This window comes from Fringilla coelebs, assembly GCF_963513975.1.
Source record: "Fringilla coelebs genome assembly, chromosome: 8".
In the NCBI taxonomy this organism is placed as follows: Eukaryota; Metazoa; Chordata; class Aves; order Passeriformes; family Fringillidae; genus Fringilla; species Fringilla coelebs.
Window position 1 is genome coordinate 5071213 of NC_140066.1, and position 20756 is coordinate 5091968.

Here is a 20756-nt window from a genome sequence, read left to right on the forward strand (position 1 = left end):
AGAGGGGTGGGATGTGGGGAGGGATGCTGGGTGGGATGTGCGGTGCCCCAGCCATGAGGTACACGGGATAATCTGGGCAGGGAAGGATGGAGGGAGGCGTGCCAGGTGCTTGGGTGCCAAAGCGGGGTACCCTTTGGGATTGCTGAGGGTAACGCAGCCTGGAATGAGGGGTGAGGAGAGAGGTGGGATGCTGAGCTCCTTGGAGGGGCAGGATGGGATGCGGAGCTCCCAGGGGAACAGGCCGGGATGCTGAGCTGCCGCCGGGGATGCTGAGCTGCTGCCGGGGGCCGGGCCGGGCGGGCCAGGGGGCGGCTCCACGTGGCTCATTAGCAGGAGGCAATTTAATATTTATGAAGTGTTCTTGTTTGAATCCCAAGTCTTCGGCTCCAGTTACAAGGAGCTGCGTCACCCTGCGATCACATGGTAATTGTTGCTATTTCCAGGATCCCAGCCTCGCAGAGTGGCACAAGAGCTCTTTCCCCTTTTCTTGTCCTTTTTTCCCCGCCGCCTTTTCCCTTGTTGGCCGCTGTTTTCGGGGCGGTTTCTGCTCGCCCCCGGGCCGGCTCGGCGCTGCCGGCGGGCGCGGGGCGATGCCGGGGCCGCTGCTCTGAGCCGGGGCGGGCGCAGCCGCTCCCCCGCCCCTGCCCCTGCCCGGGAGCCGCTCCATGAGAGCGGGACCGGCCCGGCAGCCCCAAAATGACCGAGCTGGAAGGGGACTTCACCAAGCTGCTGCTGCTGAAGGAGGAGCGGATCAAGGAGCTGGAGCGGCGCCTGGGCGAGAAGGACGAGGAGATCCAGGAGCTGCGGCGGCGGCTGCACAAATGCCAGTCCGTGCTGCCGGCCCCCAGCCCGCACATCGGGCCCCGCACCACCCGGGCGCAGGGCATCTCGGCCGAGCCGCAGACCTACCGCTCCTTCCACGACCTCCGCCAGGCTTTCCGCAAGTTCACCAAGGCCGAGAGGTAGGCATGGCACCCCTTTTCCCCCGCTCCCGCTAAGCCCGGTCCCGAGCGGGTTAGCCGGGACACCGCGTCCCCCCGCCTGGCATCGCCGGCACGGACCGTGCCCGGGGCGTGGAGCGGCTCCGAGCCGCCGGGAAGGAGCCCTGCCGGGGCATCGGACAGCCCGGAGCTCCCTCCCTCCCTCCCTGGCTTCGCTCTTCCCTTCCCCGCCGCGGCTCCGCTCCCGGGGGATGCTCGGCCGGAGCGCGGGGGGGCGGCGGTGCCTCCCCGGCGCTGGGAAAAGTTTGCGGCGGGGCCGGGAAGTTGTTCCGTGGCTGCTCGAGAGCCGCCAGCACCCCCGGCAGCCCCGTTCCCGGGGCAGGTGCTACCCCTCGCCCCGACCCCTCCCTTTCCCCACCCCATTCTCCCCAAAAACGAGCCCACGCTGCTCCAGCCTCCCGGTGGGAATCGCTGATCCTGAAGGACTTCTTCCACATTAGTGATTCCATGATTCTGTTTCCCTGTGCCACTGTCAGGCACCCACAGAAAGGTTTTTTGGGGGAGCATGGAGTCTGCATCACTCAACCCAGGGTCTCGGGGGGTTGTCCTTCTTTCATACATGTGGGAAAACTGGGGAGCATGGTGCTCCCCAGCTGGCTGCTGGGGAGGTGGATGTGGTGGAGAGAAGTTGTGTGTGACCAAAGTGGTGACCCTGCTTTGGGCAGAAGCTGTGCCTGGTGCTTCTCGAGCAAGGCACGGTCCTGTATCCCCTGTGAGGAGAGATTTGTTTCAGCAGAGCCATTCCTGATGGGATCTGTGTGTGGGTGTGAATCCCTAGCTCTCCCCAAATGTGCCCAGACCAAACTCCAGCCCTTTCCTCCTCTCCTGTGCCCTGCCCCTTGTTATTGCTCAAACGAGGAGCACTTGGCTTTGGGCTTTTTAATTGCAGTATTATTATTTTTTAATCCAGTATTATTCTTTTCCTTGCCTGTGGTGATTTAATAAGGCAAACTGCTGTGCCCAGGGAGGTGTGTGAGTGCGAGCTGAGTGTGTCCGTTTGTCCTTCCCTGGGGCAGCACATCCCTGTGCACCGAGGCAGAGGCCAGGTGTTGTGGACGGAGGAGAAGCCACATCCAACTTTCCCTTTTGCTGTTGGTTTTTTTGGAGGCAATGATCATCCCAAGCCTCAGGAAGGTGAGAGTGACCTGGCACCTGTGGTGAGGGCAGGACCCAGTGTCCCCACCATGAGTAATCACTTATTTAGAAGTTGTTAGACCTGCTGATGTCTCTAGTGAGGCTTAGTCCCGGCCTGAGGCTTTCCTGTGCTGTTCCTAGTTTGGGTTTGCAGGCGAGCTGCAGGAAAAGCTGTGTCCATGTGATGCAGTGAAGGTCGTTTGGCCCATCCTGCATCATTCCCATCATCCCCAGATGATGTTTCAGCGGGCAGGAAAAACTCCTGGTGGGGCCTGCGGGCAGTTCCAGGCTGGAACTCCATCCCCTGGCATCCCCCATGCCTTAGCCTCGCTCGTGGTAGCCATGACAATGGTAACCAAGCCAGTCTGGGATTGCTTTTGGGTTTTAATTCTTAATTCTTCTTTTAATTCTGCTTAATTCTTCTCCCGTCTCGTTGCTGGGAGAGCGGCGGGCGGCTCCGTGGTGTACTGAGCACGCTGCACCCACAACCTCCCTTTTTCCCCCGTTTTCCCCCCAAATCCCTCCCCACCACGGGCTAGATCAAGGTGTTTTTTCAATGAGCAGTGTGTGGGTCCTTGATGTGGCTCCAGGGTGCTGCCCCCGGGTCAGGGAGCACAGGGCTGTGCTGCAGAGCTGTGCCAAGAGCATGACAAGCTCTCCCTGCTCCCAATGCTGGCTGGAGGCAGGGATGGCTCTGGCTGGTGCCAGCTCCCCTCAGTGTCCCCAGGGCTTTCTCTGCCTCTGGCATCTCAGAACTGCTGACAGCACTTGGCTGATTTATTTATGGGGAGCTCATGCACCTCCAAGAGCCTCCTGCCTGTGCTCCAGCGACAGCAGCAGCGTTCCAGCTCTCCATCCCTCATCCCTGGGACGCCTCTTTTCCCAAACCCACAGACAACTCCCAGACCATAAAACCCCAAAGGGGTTGTTCAGGCCCACCTGTTTTCAGTTGAATGCCAAAAAAGAAACCTTTTTACCTGGGATCAACCTCCAAGCACTTTTCCACCCCTGAAGATAAAGATGTAGTTATTGACAATATAATTGGATTTGTTTATCGTGTGAAATATACGCCGACAAGTAAAACTGTCAAGGAGTTGAAAGGAGCAAACTATGAGATGACAGGAACTCAAACAGGGATAAATCCCAGCTGAAAGTGGAGAATGGAGTTGGTTTAAATATGTTGTGCCTCTTGTAAGGCACCCCTGTCATGTGCAGCAAGGGCAGGGTTGAAAAGCCTTGGAGAGATCCAAAGAACGGGGATGTGTAAACAGAAAGGTGGTGAAGGATGTGTTATCTTTGGAAGTTTTTTTTTATGCTGTTGTTCCTTCTGATAACATAGAAATATGAATTTTAATGGCAGGAAGCATTACTGTGTAGTTGGCCAGGTGCATAGAGCTATCCAGGTATCTGTAAATCAGATTTTCTTTCAAAAGAGCCGCTTTCTGTGCCTGTCTTCAAAGCAATTCCTCCCTGTTGTTCCTTGATCCGTTCCTGCCAGCAGAGATTTGAATTGAGAGCGGAGCTGCACTTCTTGTAAATGATTCCTTAATTTATTTATGGCCAGTGAGTTTTGCTTCACTTTCACCCACAGCCAGTGAGTGTTTCGGATCACACGAGGCCTCGGGGCTGTCTGATCCAGCACCTGCCAGGCTCTTATGGCAACGCAAAGAAGGAAAACCAGTTTGTCCCTGTTTTTCCTGGCAGGGTGGGAGCCATCCATGGATAATGCAGCGATCCAGGCACTTTGCTAAAGTGATGCCCAGTTGCTAAGCAAAAGCACTGCAGATGATCAATGATGCAAAAAAGTAAATGCTGAGGTGTGGCAAAGCCAGGACTAAGAGCTGGATCAGCCCTGCCTGTGTCTGCGCCCAGAGGTGCTCTGTGCCCTGAGAGTGAGCCACCTGAGCCCTAATCCCACCTCCAGATCATCCTCCCAGGAAATTCCAGCTGCTGCCTGCCTTAATTCTGAGGTGCAATGTCTAATTTCAGCTAAATCCTGCTTATTTGGGGTGAGAAGCCTTTTTCAAACCAGGGCAGCATGAAATGACTTTGGGAACTCTGGAATATTTTCGGAATTGTGACTGAATCTTTGCTGAAGCCATGGCCCTGCAGGCAATTCCACGTTTTGTGTGTGGTTATATCCTCAACTCCCCAAATCCAGCTCAGACAGTGCCATCCCTGGGTTTTTCCATGCCTCTTTCAGTCTGGCACAGTGCTGTAGGCTCAGCCTCAGCATCATTTCAGACAGATGAGATTCCCCACCCTGTTCCTGGTAATTTACCCATCCTTCCTGGCTCCCTAACTTTTTCTGCAACTTTTTAATGGATTTTCCCCTCTTTTAAACTTTATTTCAAGAAGCATTTGCCACAAGATGGCAGTGGGGTCTAACATTTAAGGCGAGGTATTGGGGTGTATTGTGGTTTCAGCCTCCCAGTCCCGGACCGGTCCTCCTGTCTGTGGTTTTCCAGGTAAAATCAGGCCTGAATCCTTGTTTCTCCTGCTTCCACCTGCCCTGAGGCGTTGGGGGATACTTTGCTGAGGTCATGTGTTCACCCAAGGTGTTTAAACTCAGCATTAAAGGCTTTGGGTGGTACTGGGGGTGGAGTATTGGAGTGGATCCTCTTGACTTTATGCAGCAGAAGCATAAAGGGATTGCTCATTATTGGGACAAGCTGATGTTTGCTGATGGCCGTGCCAGGATCAATCCATCTCTGGGGTTTGGGTAGTGCTCAGGCCAGGACCAGCCATGCTCAGGGTAAAAACTGGGCAGCCTGGGAGGTCTCCAGCCCAAAACTCAAGGCCAAGTCACCTTCAAAGCTGGACTGGGGCTGCCCCAGGCTGAAGCAGAGATGTCCCGCAGAGCCCTGTAATTCTCCATCACTTACCCCCCCTGCTATAACGCTTCTGTCTCACATCTCCACCAGCCCTGGAGCTGCTCTGTTGATGGCCTCCAGTCCCCTGAGCATGGCCAGGGGGATGTTCCCCCTCCCTGGAGCCGTGTCCTTCCCCCCTCAGCCCCTTTCTGGGAAGTGAGCTCTGTTAATTTAGCCATGATCTCATCAGCTGCCAGCCACTAAAGCGATATCGATCCTGCGTTTAGCCTGCCCGTGAAAAACAACCCAGCTGCTTCCCCACTACCTGGAACCACCCTCCCTCAGGGCCTGGCCAGCCTGGAAAAGGAGCTTTTGCCTCATTTTTTTGCTGGTAGGAGACCAGTGAGTGACCTGCTGCCTGTGTGTGACACTTCAGCCTTTAAGCTGAGGAAGAACAGTTTGGGACTGTCCTCGTGCAGTATTTGACACCACTCAGCAGCTGTGTCTGAAATAGTTCAAACAGGGAGCTTTTGCTGGATCTGAGGCTGCTGGCTGCTCTCTGTAAGGATCAGCACTGCTTTGCAAAGCTCAGAGGAAGGATAGCAGTGATTTTGCCATTAATTACGACTCTAAAAACGCCTCTCTTCCTCATTTAACCCATCCCCAATCCGGTCCCATCCGCTCCTGATGCGCTGCAACAGCAAATTCCTTGGATGCTTCATCCCTGGGTGATCCCCACCAAAGATCAGAAGGATTTTATTAGCTGGAATTATATTGGCAGAGGAGGAATTAACACTGTCCTCGTTGCTTGTTGTGTTGGGAGAGCGTGGCTGCTGCAAGGGAGGGAGATACAGAGGGAAGTTTGACAGGATTGCTTAAATTTGGGAAAAGCTGGAAAATATTCCAAAGAGAGCGATGGAAATGGGAGATAGACTCTTTGCTTGGTCCTCATTTGGATGGAGCAACTTGTGGCATGAAGCAGTGGAGGGCCAAAGTGAGTTGTCACTGCAGGGAGAGGTGTGACATCAGCCCCTTGAGAAGTCCAAGGTCAGACAAATAAGCACAGAAGGGTTTTAGAAAGGGAGAGAAGCAAATGTTTATGGCTAATCAATGGAAATAATTTCCTGTCTTTTAATTTTTAATGGGCTGAACTCACTGCTCCCCCCCTTTCCCTGGGCATTGCTTCCCTTTGGTTTACAGGAGACCTGAAAATCGAGCCAGGATGGGGGGAAATTTGGCTCCCAAAAGGCATCAAATGGTGCCTTTCCACTGGGTACAGCCTGGCGTCTGTCTGTCTGTCACCAGCAACCCTGGTCACCCAATCCACCTTTTCCATCGTATCCCTTCAGTGCTTCCTCACGGGCCAGGGCAGCACAGCAAGAGCAGCTAAACTCAGCTTGCCCTTCCAAAAATAGTACAAAACAGGTATTCATTTATATACAAATGTCTGAAATGTAAAAAAAAATCAGATTAATTTATATATAAACATATGAAATTTAAAAAAAAATATTTGACGTGATCCCTGGTTCTGGTGAAGAAAAGAAGGGCAAGATGGCAGGATTTTTTTTTTTTTAATTACAGAAATGATCATTTTTCTGCATGGTTTGGGATGAAAACTTGGAATGTTTGCTGTGTGTTTCTCAGGTCAGCCCTGAGGAAGGGCACACTCTTGCCAAGGGAATGGGGCAGTGCCCATCCCTGGCTGACGCAGGCTCTGTCCCAACGGCGTCATCCCAAATTCTTCCTTCAGCCTATTTTTAAATGCCTCAAGTCAGGAGGTTTTTGGAGCCTCCCTTGGGGCACCAAACCACAGGCCCAGAGATTTCAAGGCAGCTGCCAGATCTCCATGTCCCCCACCTTCCCTCTGCCTGGAGCTCTGCTTTCCAATCCCTGAAAATCTGGTTACATGTGGGCTCTAAACCTCAGCTGTGCTCCCAGGCAAGGCCACCAGAAACTGCTTTTCCCTCCTGGATCTTTGGTGTGAGTGGATTTATAAAAATACAAGGAGTTGGGAGCTGGGATTGTGTTGTTTTTCTGCAGCAGCCTGTGGACATCTCTTGGTTTGGAGGAGAAAAAGAGTCCTGTGTCCCTCTTGCTGCTGCAATTTTAAAAGTGGCCCGTGGATGTGGTGGTGTAAAAATGCTTGGCCTCACTCACTCTTCATTTGGCCTCTTTTATAATTTCTGTCAGGTTTTTTAAAGTCACTTTCTTCAGAGTTTTTGTATCCTTTTCTTCAGGATTTTTGTGTCACTTTTATCAGAATTGTTCTGTCATTTTTGTCACAACGGTCCCTCAGGATGGAAAAGGTAATTCTCCAGCAAACATCCCCCCGGGTGATGAAATCTTATCAGAGGAAAATGGGATAGAAAGGACTAAAATAAAACTCAGAGTGCTTCTTTCCTAACAAGAAACTTCAGGAAAAAGCCCTCCCAAGGTTTTCACTTGGTTGTGGAGCTGCTGCAGCTCCTGGAAAATCTCTGACACAGTTTTGGCAAGGGGCTTCCTGAAGGGCTTTCCCCTCTGCTGTGACCTCCTGAGTGGAAAAGATGAGGATTGCTTTTTTTCAAATAGATTTTTTTTTTCTGTGTCCTGCTCATGGGTGTTCTCAGAGCATTTTTGTTCCATTAGTAATAAAACCCTGTAGTCAAGAAATGAGGCAGAAGATGCTAAAAAAGGAGGGAGGGAGGCAGAGCTCAGGCCCATGGATGGTGGAAGGAGCTGGGAGGATCCTGGGGATCCACAAGGATAAAGGATTGAGATAATTTTAAATTTCAAATTCCATTTTTGGGATTTAATTCATGCTAGGGGCTGAGCTTGAGTGTTGTGGGAATTGCTACAGGAGAGGGGGAAGAGCTCTCCAGTAATGGGATCAAATCTCTTCTGTTTGACTCAAGGGAGAGTAAACAGATTTGGCTGTGATTTTCTTGGTGATTCCTGGTTTTGAGACATTTTAAGGTGTAAAATGGGGTGAAAACATCCATCTCATGGCACTAAATTAATGACAGTGGGGTGATGGAAACTCAAAAAGCAGCTACAGGGGCAGAAAACAAAGAATTATTTCATATAAAATACCCAGAAGGAAACTGTGCAGGTGGGAAACAGGTTCAGGAGAAATATCTTAATATTTGGGGTTTCTGGCACAAAGTGTGCACTAAAGGAGGCTATGGTTGGTTGGTTGGTTGATTGATTGATTGATTGATTGCAGCAAGCACGGCAGAATGGGAATTTTGAGTTGTTTTCATTTGCATTTTATTCTTTCTTGGGAGTTTCTATAAAATCCTCCCAGGTAAAAATCACCACCAGGATTTTAATTGACCAATAAGTATAAAAATTCTGCTTAAAAAATTAAAAAAAAAAATCTATTGAGCTGTTTGTAGTAAGGGATCAAATCCTAAATCTGAGAATTCCACTTTCTATTTATGCATCTGCACTGTATTACCAATATTTAACTTTTTTTATCTTTTTCATCCATCAATTTCTGAGGAGCTGTGCTCTGTATTATTTTTCCTTTGGTGTGTGGGAGTGGGAAGGAAAACTGGCAACAATTCCTTGAGACCCCAAAGAACTACACTGGCTCAACACAGAATTTTGGTGCTTGCAATTTTTAAGCCAAAATTCAATTTTAAAGCCTGGAATTGGTGGAATAGCAGGAAACAGTCCCTTAAAAATGAATCCCAAAGGTGGTTTCCAGCTTGGCTGTTTGTAAGGAATCTCAGAAGTGATTGTGGAGCAGGGAAAAGATGCAGGGAGAGACACCTGGGGAGTTGCTACACTTTCTAAAAATGGATTTAAAAAAAAATCAGGAAGCTGGAAGGAATAAATACATCCAGTGTCCCCTCTTGCTCCAGCCTATGGGTTGTTTTTTTTTGACATTCAAAAGAAAATAAATCCGTGCTTGTAGAAATACAGAAAGGTTCTGAAGGTCTGGAGAAGCAGAATGGAGAAAATCTGGGAAGGAGCTCTCTGGGAAGGTGGAAGAACACCAGAAAGTTGCTTTATCAGGGAAAATTTATATAAAATATCAATTTTTATATTTATTTAAATACCAGGGCTGTATCTCCAAGGTGGTTTTGCTTCCCATCTGCCAGCCCACCCAAACCAGTCAGGGATTCTGCTTTTTCTGCATTGGATGTTTACCCTTTTCACAAAGCCTTGGGGGCATTTCTGAGGCTATTTCAGCCTGCACAGAGGCAGGAAAAAAAACCCCAAATCAGCTCTTAGAGGGAAAACTTTCATGGAATGGCACTGAGAGTGTATTGTATCATTAGACAGCATCCCCCTCCTTGGCTAATTTATTTCTGTCTGCTCTGTAGTTCAGAAAAGGACTGTTCAATATTAAAAAAAATAAAATACTAAAATGAAAGCAGCATAAAAAGTGGTGGTTGTGGGGGTTTTTTTCCCACCCCCACTGATTTTCATGCTGCTTTATGAAATCTGTGTCAGGTAAAGGGTGAAATCTCTGCCTTCCCTTTCATCCCAGAATGCAAGGCTGGGCTCTCCCTGCCAGGAGCACGTTTCTCACTTTGATCTGCAGCTTTATTATCCCATGTCCCATCCAGGGAAAAGGCTGCAGTGCCTTTTGGGGAGCACACACCAGAGCAGTCCTGACATTTTTGAATCTTCTTCCCCACATCCCTCAGCACTGCTGGGGCAGAGAGACTTGAAGCTGGATTGAAATTTATCCCTCCCTCTAAAATAATCACCTTAAAAAAATGAATTTCAAAGTGTTTTATCTTTTGATAGGAGAATGCTCGTGGCAACTTCAACCAGAAACTTGTTCTTCTATGGGAAGATGCTGAAAAAATATAGGTTGAGCTGGTGTGGGCATTATGAATATTAATTTTTTTACTCCATTATTCCATATGTTTGGAGGCAGAAAAGCAAAAAAGGAAGTGGAAGTGGTGCTGTGGATCAACTGAAGACTGGTTTTAGGGAGATTTTGGGGCTCTGATTAATCTCTCCTGAGTCTGTGCAGTCAACTCCATCCTAAAGCATCAGCTGCAGAGACCATTTGATTTTGGGACAGTTGTGTCTCACACTCCCAGTTCCTGCTGCTGTTCATTGCACCTCTTTGGCTGGGTTGGCCCCTAAATTGTAGTTTCTACTCTGAGATTAAAAGCAGGTACAGCTGATTCCCGTCCTTTATGTTGGGCTGGTTGATTTCTGTTTTGGGGAGCCTTCTCCTTTTCTTCTCCTTTGTTTTGCTGCCAAATATTCAGTAGCTGAATAAAAATCAACTCTCTTTAAACCAACTGGGAAACACAGGGGGGAACTTCCCGTGGAATGATGTCACAAATCTCCCCAGCACTCGTTCCTGTGGTGGCTCCTGCCCAGGCAGCACATGGAAAAATCCCCTGGAGCTGGTTTTCCCCACAGTGACTCCTCTCCTGACCCTGCTCCCTGGGAACTGGAAGCAGCAGCTCCTTGTGTGGGTGTTGTGCTCATGGCGTTCACATTGTGAGGGAGAACAGGGAGCTGATAAATCCCTGCATCCCTATTCCAGCCTGCAGTGCAACCCTGCCTGGGGAAGGAGATTTAAAATTGCATTTGTGGAGCCCTTCTGGTGGGGCTGGGAGATGCTGGGTGGCAGAGGAGGAATGGGAATCTCAGGAGGTCAGCTTTGTTCATCCAGTGTTGGAATCCTGGATGCTAAAAATGTTAAACTTTCTGTGCTTAAAGGCACAGACCCACAAGAGAACACCACAATTGACCTAAAGCTGTAGAGAAGGCTTCCAAAAATTAATTGATAGCACTGAGATTACAAGTGTGTAGTTAGTTAGAAGTGTGTAACATCACAAAGTAGAAAACTTCGAGTTTAAGGTTTTAGAATATAAAAATAAATATGAAGCAAGATAGAAATTTTATGTCAAAAGCAAGTTATTCTTCTTTACCTTCTTCTTCCTAAGTTTAAGTTTTGTAATTAGACAGAAAAATCTGCATTGCAAGCTTCAAAAGATCAGTTATTAAGTTCAAAAAGAAAATAATGTGTCCTTTTAGTTTAGTCTTAAAAGACTTTGTAACAGCAGATAGTTAGCCATTTTATGCCTTACTAATGAAAGGCAACCAAACTCATAGTGATAAAGCTGTTTCACTAGTAAAAAAAATAAACACCTAAATCCAAACACAAACTACCATTCAAGTACCTTCAATCCCAAACTCAAAAATTGATAATCCAGCCCCGTTTGCAGATGTTCCCTTGCCTTCCTTGGAGAGCAAAAAAACCCCAAAAAACCTTGGAGGTTTTGTTTGCAGTGGTGCATTTCTGTTAATAAAATCCCCCTTCCCATCCCGGCTCAGAGCCCTGCCCCGCGAGCTGCAGGGGAGATTAATTGCGCTAATTGCTCTGCTTTCAGTATCGCTTCCACATTTCCAGCCTGGATCTGTCTCAGCCTCCCGGCCCAGCTGCTCCTCCTGCCCTGGCTCTTTGCTGTTCTTCCCACGCTTCTCCCAAGCGCTTTTCCCCTCACTTTTAACCCTTCCTGTGCCAGATAAAATCCCCCGGAGCTGGAGATGCTCCCAACGAGCTCGGGTTTGTGACTCAGCCTCTTCACAGCAGCCTTTTAATTGCGTTGCATGGCTGCAAATGCTTTTTTCAGCCCAGTTTGGGGGTGCCTTAATAAAACTTGGTAAACCCATTCCTGTGTTTTCCATAGGACCCTATGGATTGGCATTGTTGTCTGCCTTAATTTTTCCAGCAATTAAATGGAGGCTTGAACATCCCAAACGATATGCAGGGTTTGATGTCAGGCTGACACAATTACCTGTGGGGTTTCATTTACCTGCTAAAATCCTGGTGGAATGTTCTCTTTCCTCTGGCTCTCCAAATTTTTTTTTTTAAATTCCAGAACTCAGTCACCCTCTGTCCCACCTTTTATTGAAAATTAAAACCCCAGTGTGTAAAGACCTGAAGTCACTCTATTTTCCAGTGTTTTGGCTGTCTGTATTCATGTCCTGCTCTAGGTTTTATCTGTTCAGGTGTTGACCTATAAGATCATTTTTTAACCAGGGACTTGCTCAATATTTTCTTTCCTAAGGCAGCTGTGACCATGAGTTTACTGCCCCATCAAGTGACTCTTCCTGTCCCCTTCAAATAATGAGAATGAAGTGGGATTTGGGCAATTTTAGTGTGATGTTGATGGGCTGGAGATTTCTCTTTCCAGCCCATGCTGCCTTGGCCAAGCTGTGCTGACACTTCCATTTAATTATGTAAAATTCTTCTTTAGTTTAGTTTAGTTCAGTTTAGTTTATTTTAATTTAGTTTACTCAGTCTGAGCTGCCTGGCCCTGGGAACAGGGGTGGTTTTTGGTTTGGAGAACACCAGGATTGCCCAGTCTCTTGCTGAGGACATGAGGATGTTCTTGTGAGGTTTCTTCTGCCCTTTTCTCTCTGCTGGTCCCATCCCAAGCACTTCTCTCCCCAGTCCACACCCTAAGAGGCAGATTTAAGGAGCAGGATTTGAAGGGAAAAGCTCAGGTGTTGTTTCAGGCTGCTCCTGCTCACAGCAAAAGCTGCTTGAGCCTGATACTACCCTAATGAAACCATGGAGGAGATGAATCCCCAGTGTGGGGGAAGCATTTTCCACTGACATGATCTCAGTTTAGCCTTCAGAGCCGACAGGAGGATAATGGAATAATTACAGCCCAGTTTGATGTGCCTGGGCATCGCTTTCATTACAGACAAATGTTCCTGGAGAAAGGAAATGTCATCCCATTACTGGCTGATCTTTAAAACCTCCAGGTCCTCACTCATTTTTGCCTTCCCAAATCCTCTTTCCACTTGTACACATCCCCAGCCTTACCCAGGGTAGTGGCTGTGGTCATCAGGCTGATAAAGCAGGCCTGGACACTCCAAGAAATGAGAATTTACTGATCTCCTGTGCTCACCAATTGTTGTGGTGCTGAGGGTCCCCAGGACAAGGTGAGAGATGAGAATTGACTCCAAGTTCTCAGAAGGCTGATTTATTATTTTATGATGTTATATTAAAATAAAATGATATGCTAAAACTATCCTAAAGCAAGAGAAAGGATCCAGACAGAAGGCTAGAAAAGAATGAATAATAAAAACTCGTGACTGACCAGAGAGTCAGACACTGCTGGACTGGGATTGGTCATTAAGTAAAAACAATTCACATGGAACCAATGAAAGATGCTGTTGGTAAGCAACCTCCAAACCACATTCCAAGCAATCAGATAATTATTGTTTACATTTCTTTTCTGAATCTTCTCAGCTTCTCAGGAGAAAAATCCTGGCGATTTTTCAGGGATTTTTCAGAAAATATCATGGTGACAGTCTCCAACCAATAAAAGTGTCCAGGAGGTTAAACACAGATTTGTCTTTTTAAGTGGGCTTCTCAGTCAGGAGCGCTGCAGGGAAAATCAGGCTAGAAATGAGGAGTGGTGCAGGTTTTTTGGAACTTGGAGCTTTGGCATCTCCCCAGTAAGATCAAACCCTGCGTGGAATTTTATTGCTCTCCACAACCCCCTGACAGGAGAGGCAGCCAGGGGGTTCAGGTTCTGCTCCTGGGGAACAGGGACAGGAGTGCTGTGTCCACCTCTGGCCCCTCAGGGTGGGAAGGACCTTGAGAGGCTGGAGCGCATCCAGAGGAGGCAACGGGGCTGGAGAGGGGCTGGGAACACAAACCCTGTGAGGAACCCCTGAGGGAGCTGGGGGTGCTCAGCCTGGAGAAAAGGAGACTCAGGGGTGCCCTTATCACTCTGTACAGCTCCTGAAAGGTGGCTGTGCTCAGCTGGGGCTGGGCTCTTTCTCCAGGCAGCACTGACACAACCAGAGGACACAGTCTCAAGCTGCACCCAAGGAAATATAGGTTGGATATTAGGAAAAAGCTTTTTCCAGAAAGAGTGATAAAGTACTGGAATGATCTGCCCAGGGAGGTGGAGTCACCATCCTTGGATGTGTTTAAAAAAGCCTGGATGTGGCACTGGGTGCCAGGGTTTAGCTGAGGTGTTGGGGCTGGGCTGGACTCGATGATCTTGGAGGTCTCTCCCAACCCAACCCAGAGATTCTGTGATTCTGTGAGTGTTCCAAAGCTGTGGATGTGGCACTTGGGGACGTGGGTTAGAGGTGGCCTTGGCAGTGCTGGGGAATGGTTGGAGTCAATCTCAGAGGGGTTTTCCAACCTTTAGGATTCTCTGTGGAGCATGAACCACCCAGCCCTAAAAATCCCAGCCTGATGGTAAAAGAACTGTCAAACCTGGGCTATTTCTCATGCTTTTTTTTTTGCAATGCCAACCTCTCCCTAATTTTTCAGTTCAAAGTAGTTGGTGGTGCAAGAAAAGAAAAGGTTTGGTACCATGTAGGAGAACCAGGGCTGGATTGTGTCTGGTATTTTCTGGATATATAATCTGGAGCATTAATGGAAATTCGGTGTAGGGCTGAGCTGCCAGATGGATTTTATGCCACCTCCCTCCTGGCTGTGGCTTCTGGGAGGGAAAGGAGATCTGGGAGAAAAGTGCAGTTTTAACACTGGGATTATTTCATCTTTATCTTCCATGTGGCTGGAAATATTTGATGCTTAAGGCAGCGACAGAGCCATGTCTTGGGGTAAAACCCTGACAAAACACAGGGGACTGTGGGAAGAAGATTTATAGAAAACTCTTTAGTTTGATAGAAGGTTCACATAGTGTGAATTTGCATGTAAATTTTGAGGTGACAAATATTGACTTAGAAATGTAGAATAAGATAGATATTGTTAAAGAAAAATAGAATTAGGAATAAGTTTTAAAGGATGGTTTTGTAAAAAAGAGTAGATATTTTAGAAAAATAGAACTATGAAAAATGTATTGTAGTAAGACCCACGAGGAGTAATTTTAGATTATTAGTTTTAAGGCATTTACAACATAGTGTGGCAAAAATTAATAAGCTAAAAAATACTTAGGGTGTACTGTAATTAGGAAGTAGTTGACTTCTGATTGTGATGGTGTGAATTATGACATCTGTATTGTCTCACCCTTCTGAAACTGAAATAGAAGTTTTTAAAACACCTCTCAGTTGTCCCATCTCTGGGTCAGGAAAAAGCATAGTCCAACATGGGGACAACCCTCAGCTCAGTGCTGGGAAGTGGTTAAAAAAAGCTCCCAAAAACCGATGTCAGGGAATAGAGGGAAGGAAAAGCTGCAGAGGCCCCTGGCTTTCCTGGGAATGAAAAAATGCTTTCAGCTCTGCCTCCCCACCCTGTGCCCTGGTGAAGGGCCTCACAGAGCAGAGATCTCTCTGCAGAGGGTTGGAATGAGGGCTGTGCTGCCCTGTGGGTAACCACAGCACCCTCCAGGAGCTGCCCATGGAGCCGGGCTGGCCCTGCCTGGGGGAGGCTGAAAGGCTGCCCTGTTCCCACTGCGGGGTTTTATCAGCAAGGCTTCCTGGGGGGAGGCTGCCAAACCCCCAAAGCCAGTGGGAAGGTGGGGAGAAGCCTCTCCTGTGTGCTGGCATCCAGGGCTTGGCTGTGGAAATATTGTGGCACAGCTCTTTAGGGCTGCAGGGGACGGGGGTGGCAGCAGAGGCTGCAGAGGGGGAGGATTTGGGGGTAAACACACTTGGGGAGGAAAAATCTGGGTGGTTTGGGGGTTTTAGAGCATAAATGTGCCCAGCTGGGGTGGTGATGGGCACTGGAGGTGGCACTGCTGACCTGCAGCTGCAGGTGGAGTTGTGTGTGAGCCTTTCCCAGGGATTTTGTGCACCTGGATATCTGTCCTTGTTCACAATAGGTGCCTCATTTTTCATAGGGTTTCACCCATCTTCCAGTTCTTGTAAAGCCTTTTGCTGCTCCTCCTAAAATCCCACTTAATACTGAGCATTTAACCAATTATAGCGTTGATATAATGTAAAATAAGATTTTTATTCTATTTTTTTTTTCCCTAAGCCCCCTCTGCCCTTGACAAATACCAGCTCCCAGGTATTTGTTTACCTTCTTCAACACCATCTCCAGCTGCATCCTTTGCCACAGGGGGGATTTAGCACTCCAAAAAAGCAGTTCAGCCTCAGCCACCAGGAGTTACAGCTCCTTCTTGGCCTCTGGATGTATCTTCTCTTTTGAGTTCGTGGTTTCCCACTCACACACTGGGCAAACTTCATCCTTGTTACTTTTTTTTTGTTTTGATGGGGTAACTGAGAGGTGTTTTAAAAGATTTTATTCTGTTATTGGTCTTGATGAATAGTGAGACACAAGAGATGTAAAACTTGACACCATTCTATCAGAAGCTGACTTATTTCCTGGTTACAATACTTTATAAATATTTTTTTAGCTTACTAGTTTTGCTACACAAGGTTGCTATTACTTCTAACACTAATCAGTTTTTTTTTTAACATGGTCTTGCTACAATGCATCTTGCAGTTCTAATTTTCTAAAATATTTACTCTTTTTGCAAGGCTATATTTTGAAACTCATTGAAACTTGTTTCTAGTTCAGTCTCTCACCAATGTTCTCTCTATTCTGTTCTAAAGATGGAGTAACTGAGAGGTGATTTAAAAGATTTTATTCTATTATTAGTCAATAAATGGTAAAACCCAAAAGATATAAAACTTAACACCATTCCATCAAAAGCTAACATTTCTTTATAAATAATTTTTAGCTTATTAACTTTTACCACACAATATCACTATTACTTCTGACACTAGTAACATATATTTTTACACAATCTTACTAAAATACATCTTTCACAATTTTAATTTTCTAAAATATTTACTCCTCTTACAAAGCTATATTTTAAAACTTATTTCTAGCTCAATCTCTCTCTCAGCAATGTTATCTCTATTTTAAAACTTCCCTAACTCAACACACCTTATCTCAGTGTTTACACACAAATATACAAAGCTATATAAACTTTGTATCAAGTTTAAAAAGTTCTTTACAAATCCATTTCCCACACACCCTCTGGGTTTGTGTTTTCTTCTCCAAAGCAGAGGATGGAGGGGGAGAGGCCCTTCCCAGCTGGAGGAGAGCTCCAGCCTGGCTTTTTCTGGGGTGACACCCCTGATTTTTGGAGGTCCCAATGCCCATTTTATGGCTGTAGGGTCCTTCCCTACCTAAACCCTGCACTCACCCAGCCAGGAGAGCAAATCCTGGCAGAGGTTATAGGGGAGCAGTGCCTGTACCTGGCACTGTTCTCCTTTCCAGCACATTCCACCAAGGGACCAAAAGGAAAAGGTGATTTTTTTCCCCTCCACCCCATATTCCTTTGGTGTCACTGGCAGTCCTGATAAATCAAGAGCTGGATGTGGGGAGATTTAAACCAGGATTTTTTTGGTGGCTGAATGCAACCCCAGCCCATTTTCCCTGCTGTGATGCCCAAAACTTGAGTCCACGTTCAAAGGCTTTTCTGGTGAACAGAAATACAGAATTTACTTACAAGCAGAGAATATTCCCATTTCCCCCCTGCTCTTGGGTTGATAATAAACATTTCTTTGCACTGTGAAGATTTGGAAGAACCCTGCTGGAACTGGGTTCATGAGAGGGAAGTTTCAGGAAAGCCTGAGCTGGGCCTGGTGGGGCAGGGCTTGGCTCTGCCTGCCAGCTCCAATCCTGGCACTGACTGCCTTCTGAAGAGCTCCAGGCCATAAATAATTAATACCTGCTGAATTATTCAGCCTGGGTGTGCAGCAGATGAATGCAGGGAGCTGACCAGGCTAGGAATGAGTAATTATGTTAATTAACCCGTGCAGCTCACTGGAGGTGCAATTAAGTTCATCCTTCGGGCTGCTGTGATTTTTCAGGTACAGAAATGAGATGAAATGAAGCAAACTAAAGCTGCAGTTACAAGAGATGGGTTAAACCATGTGGTTTCAATGATCAGCAGATGAGCTGTGCTCTAATTCAGGTGGATTTATGTTGCAGCAGCACTCTGTTCCTTCAGGGGGAGAAACAGGTACATTTTTAAAGCTTTAATCACTGCTCTCTGCAAGAACTTGAAGATGTTTCTGCAGATTTAGTAGTGTGATGTGCCAGTCTCTTCTTTTTATTTCCTGTGTGTTGCTGAAGAGGAAGAAAAATTAAAGAAAAAAAAATTTAAAACCCATTAGCATTGTGAAATGAGTCCTAATAATGCCCTACAAATGGAAAGCTTAATTTTGCAAACACATCACTTGCCATTCAGTGGCCAGCAAAACCTGGGTTCATGTTCAAAGGCTTTTCTGGTGAAAAGAAAGAAAGAATTTAGTTAAAAGCAGAGAATATTCGCATTTCTCCCCTGCTCTTGGGTTGATAATAAGCATTATTTAGGGTTGCACTGAGAAGAAATGGAATAACCCTGCTGGAACTGGGTTCATGACAGGGAAGTTTAAGGAATGCCTGAGATTTTTTTCCCAAGCTGACAGGGAAAGGGTTTGCTCTGAGCTTTGCCTCTTATCAAGGAATTACTCAGGTGAGGTGAATTCTCCACTGAAGAGCTCCAAACCTGCTCCAGCTGTGATGGATTTGGTGAAACCTTTAAATAGGAGAAGTAAGGGTAGACAATCTATAGTTTTACCTTCTTTTGGAAGAGCAGAGATGTCAGAATGTGGTTCATCCATAGGGTGGGTTTTGGAGTCCCACCTCCAATTTCACCTCCTGATAGGGATTTTATACTACTAAAAAATTGGGTACTGGGAGGTTTCACCTGAGGATTGGTTTATTTTCCTGAATAATTTAATCTGCTTGAGTTTGGTTTATCTTTTACAAACTTTATTTACCCCCTGTCCTGGGTGTCTCCTACAAAAATATAGAGAAGCTTAAAGGATAGAAACCATATTTACTTAAATTCCCTATCCTAGTAGGGTTCCTGGATGGTTTTTTCTCCCATTATTTACCCCTCCATGCTTAGCATTTGCTGTTCTGCTACCCAATCAATACTGATTCTGCTTGGAAATTGCATTCATGGTTTTTAAAATCAGAGTTTGCTTGCAAAATTTGACTTTATCTGTACATCTGAGCACTTTGGGAAGCCAGGGTTTGTTGTGAGGTTTTGGGGAGGTGATGGATTAGCTGCAATTGCAGTGAAATATTTGTGGTATTAGTGTGAGCTATTTAAATTTAATTGACTTTTCTGGGAGCTTACAAAGGAATATAAATGGAGAGTAAAAAGGGACAGACTTCTGAAAACAGAATAATTTAAAATTAAAAGGAGTGAGACAAAAATGTGGCATGTATAGAGGAAATAAACCCCCTTCATTTTTCAGATTAGTCATTAATACTAAACAATAGGGATGTTTTGGGTCTGTGTGTCCTAAATTTTGTGTGCACACTCAGAGTGGTTGGGAGTTGAGCCAGGAATGGATGCAAATCAATGCTTTAATGTCCATTACTGCATTGAATTGTTGATTCCAGCTCACACCATATCAATCTTTTCTCTCTCTTTAAGGGGGAACCAAGAGATGGTATTATTTAAGTCTGGTGTTATTTACCATACCACAGGAATGGTAAAGAAAACCCACCCAAAATGTGATGTCTGCAGGCAGAGCTGTTACAGCTCTGAAATAATTTGTTGATTGGGCAAAATGAATATTAAGCAGAAGCAGGCTGTGAGTTGGATTGCTGTAAGGGACCTACAGACATTGCTGTGGGTTTATAAAATCCCATTTTTATATAAATGAGCTCTTTAAAATGCCACATGTTCACTTTTTAGGGAATTGTAGTGAGTAACTCGAAAAAACTTGTGATTAAAAAGTTGTGGTAGCCCCTTGCAGAGAAACTGAATAAATTACTGTATTAAAGCTGGGCTTGAGCAATAGTATTGCTATTTTTTTTAATGAGATGACTAATTTTTTATTTCTACATTGCATTTTTGGTCGCTTTGGGGATGCTTTTTGCTCGGCAGCTTTTCTGTTTTGTCGGGTTTTCCTTGTGATGTTGTTGCTGGCCCAATGTTTGGTGTAGGGCAGCAGAGGGCGGCCTTACTCCTTGTGTTTGTGTTCTCTCCTGCCGAGAGAAACGGGGATAAAAAGCAGGGAAAAAGGGAAGAATGTGGGGAATGCTGTGCCTGCCCGAGCTGCGGGCCATGTAAGGGAGCGGAGGTGGCACAGGAGCCGCGTCATGCCCAAAGCAGCAGCTGCAAACTCTCTTTGCTGATAGCCCTGCCTCGGGAGCAAGAGGAAAACAAGGAAACAGCTGGTGCAAAGCAAAAAACAAAGCGATTTTTGTGTGTGTGGAAAGGAGCAGGGGTGGTTTGGAAGCAATCAGAAGCCAACAATTTCTTAATTAGAGTACATTATAAACATTTTTTAACCTATCAACTTTAAGCACACCATACTATAAATACTTTAAAACTGATCCTCTAAAATTACCCCTTGTAAGCCCTACTACAATACATCTTTCATAACTCTATTTCTCTAAAATATCTGGTCTTTTTTTACAAAGCTACTTTTTAAAACTCGTTTCTCGTTCCATTTTTCTCTCAACAATGTCTATTCCAAGTCATTTCTAAGTCAACATTTCTTATCTCAAAGTTTACATAGAGATGCACACTACGTAAGCCTTCTGTCAAGCTTTAAACACTTTCTCCAAATCCATTTCCCACAGTTTGGAAGCAGGCTGTGAGTTTGCTCTCCTGCTCAGGGCACAGGGGTCTGGGATGTGTTCCCCTCCTGCTGCACAGTGCAGGGTTTGTGCCTTGTTTTCATCCTTCCTCTTGTGCCAGGGGCTCTGGAGATGGGTTTGGACATGGGGCTTTGTGTGCTGGGATTGCAGAAACTTGGGAAGGGGGAAAGGGCTCTGTTGCCTGAGGTTGCTCAAGGAAAGCAGAGGAGATAAAGCTGCAACACAAAGGGCTCTTGCAGAGAAACCAACTGGTGCCAGCACAGGAGGGACCTGGAGCTGCTGGGG

The 20756-nt window shown here is 46.4% G+C and overlaps 1 protein-coding gene across 1 annotated transcript in view; it reads left to right on the plus strand.

The window, feature by feature from the left end:
- Positions 1-696: 696 nt before the first annotated feature.
- The window catches only part of PRKG1 (protein kinase cGMP-dependent 1), a gene marked incomplete at its 5' end in the record, with an annotated part of 340143 nt that continues 320083 nt past the window's right edge, over positions 697-20756 (plus strand). Inside the window, one exon of the mRNA XM_084210094.1 lies at positions 697-962. Within this exon, the coding sequence (XP_084066220.1) occupies positions 697-962 (266 nt within the window). The remainder of the gene's footprint in view (positions 963-20756) is intronic.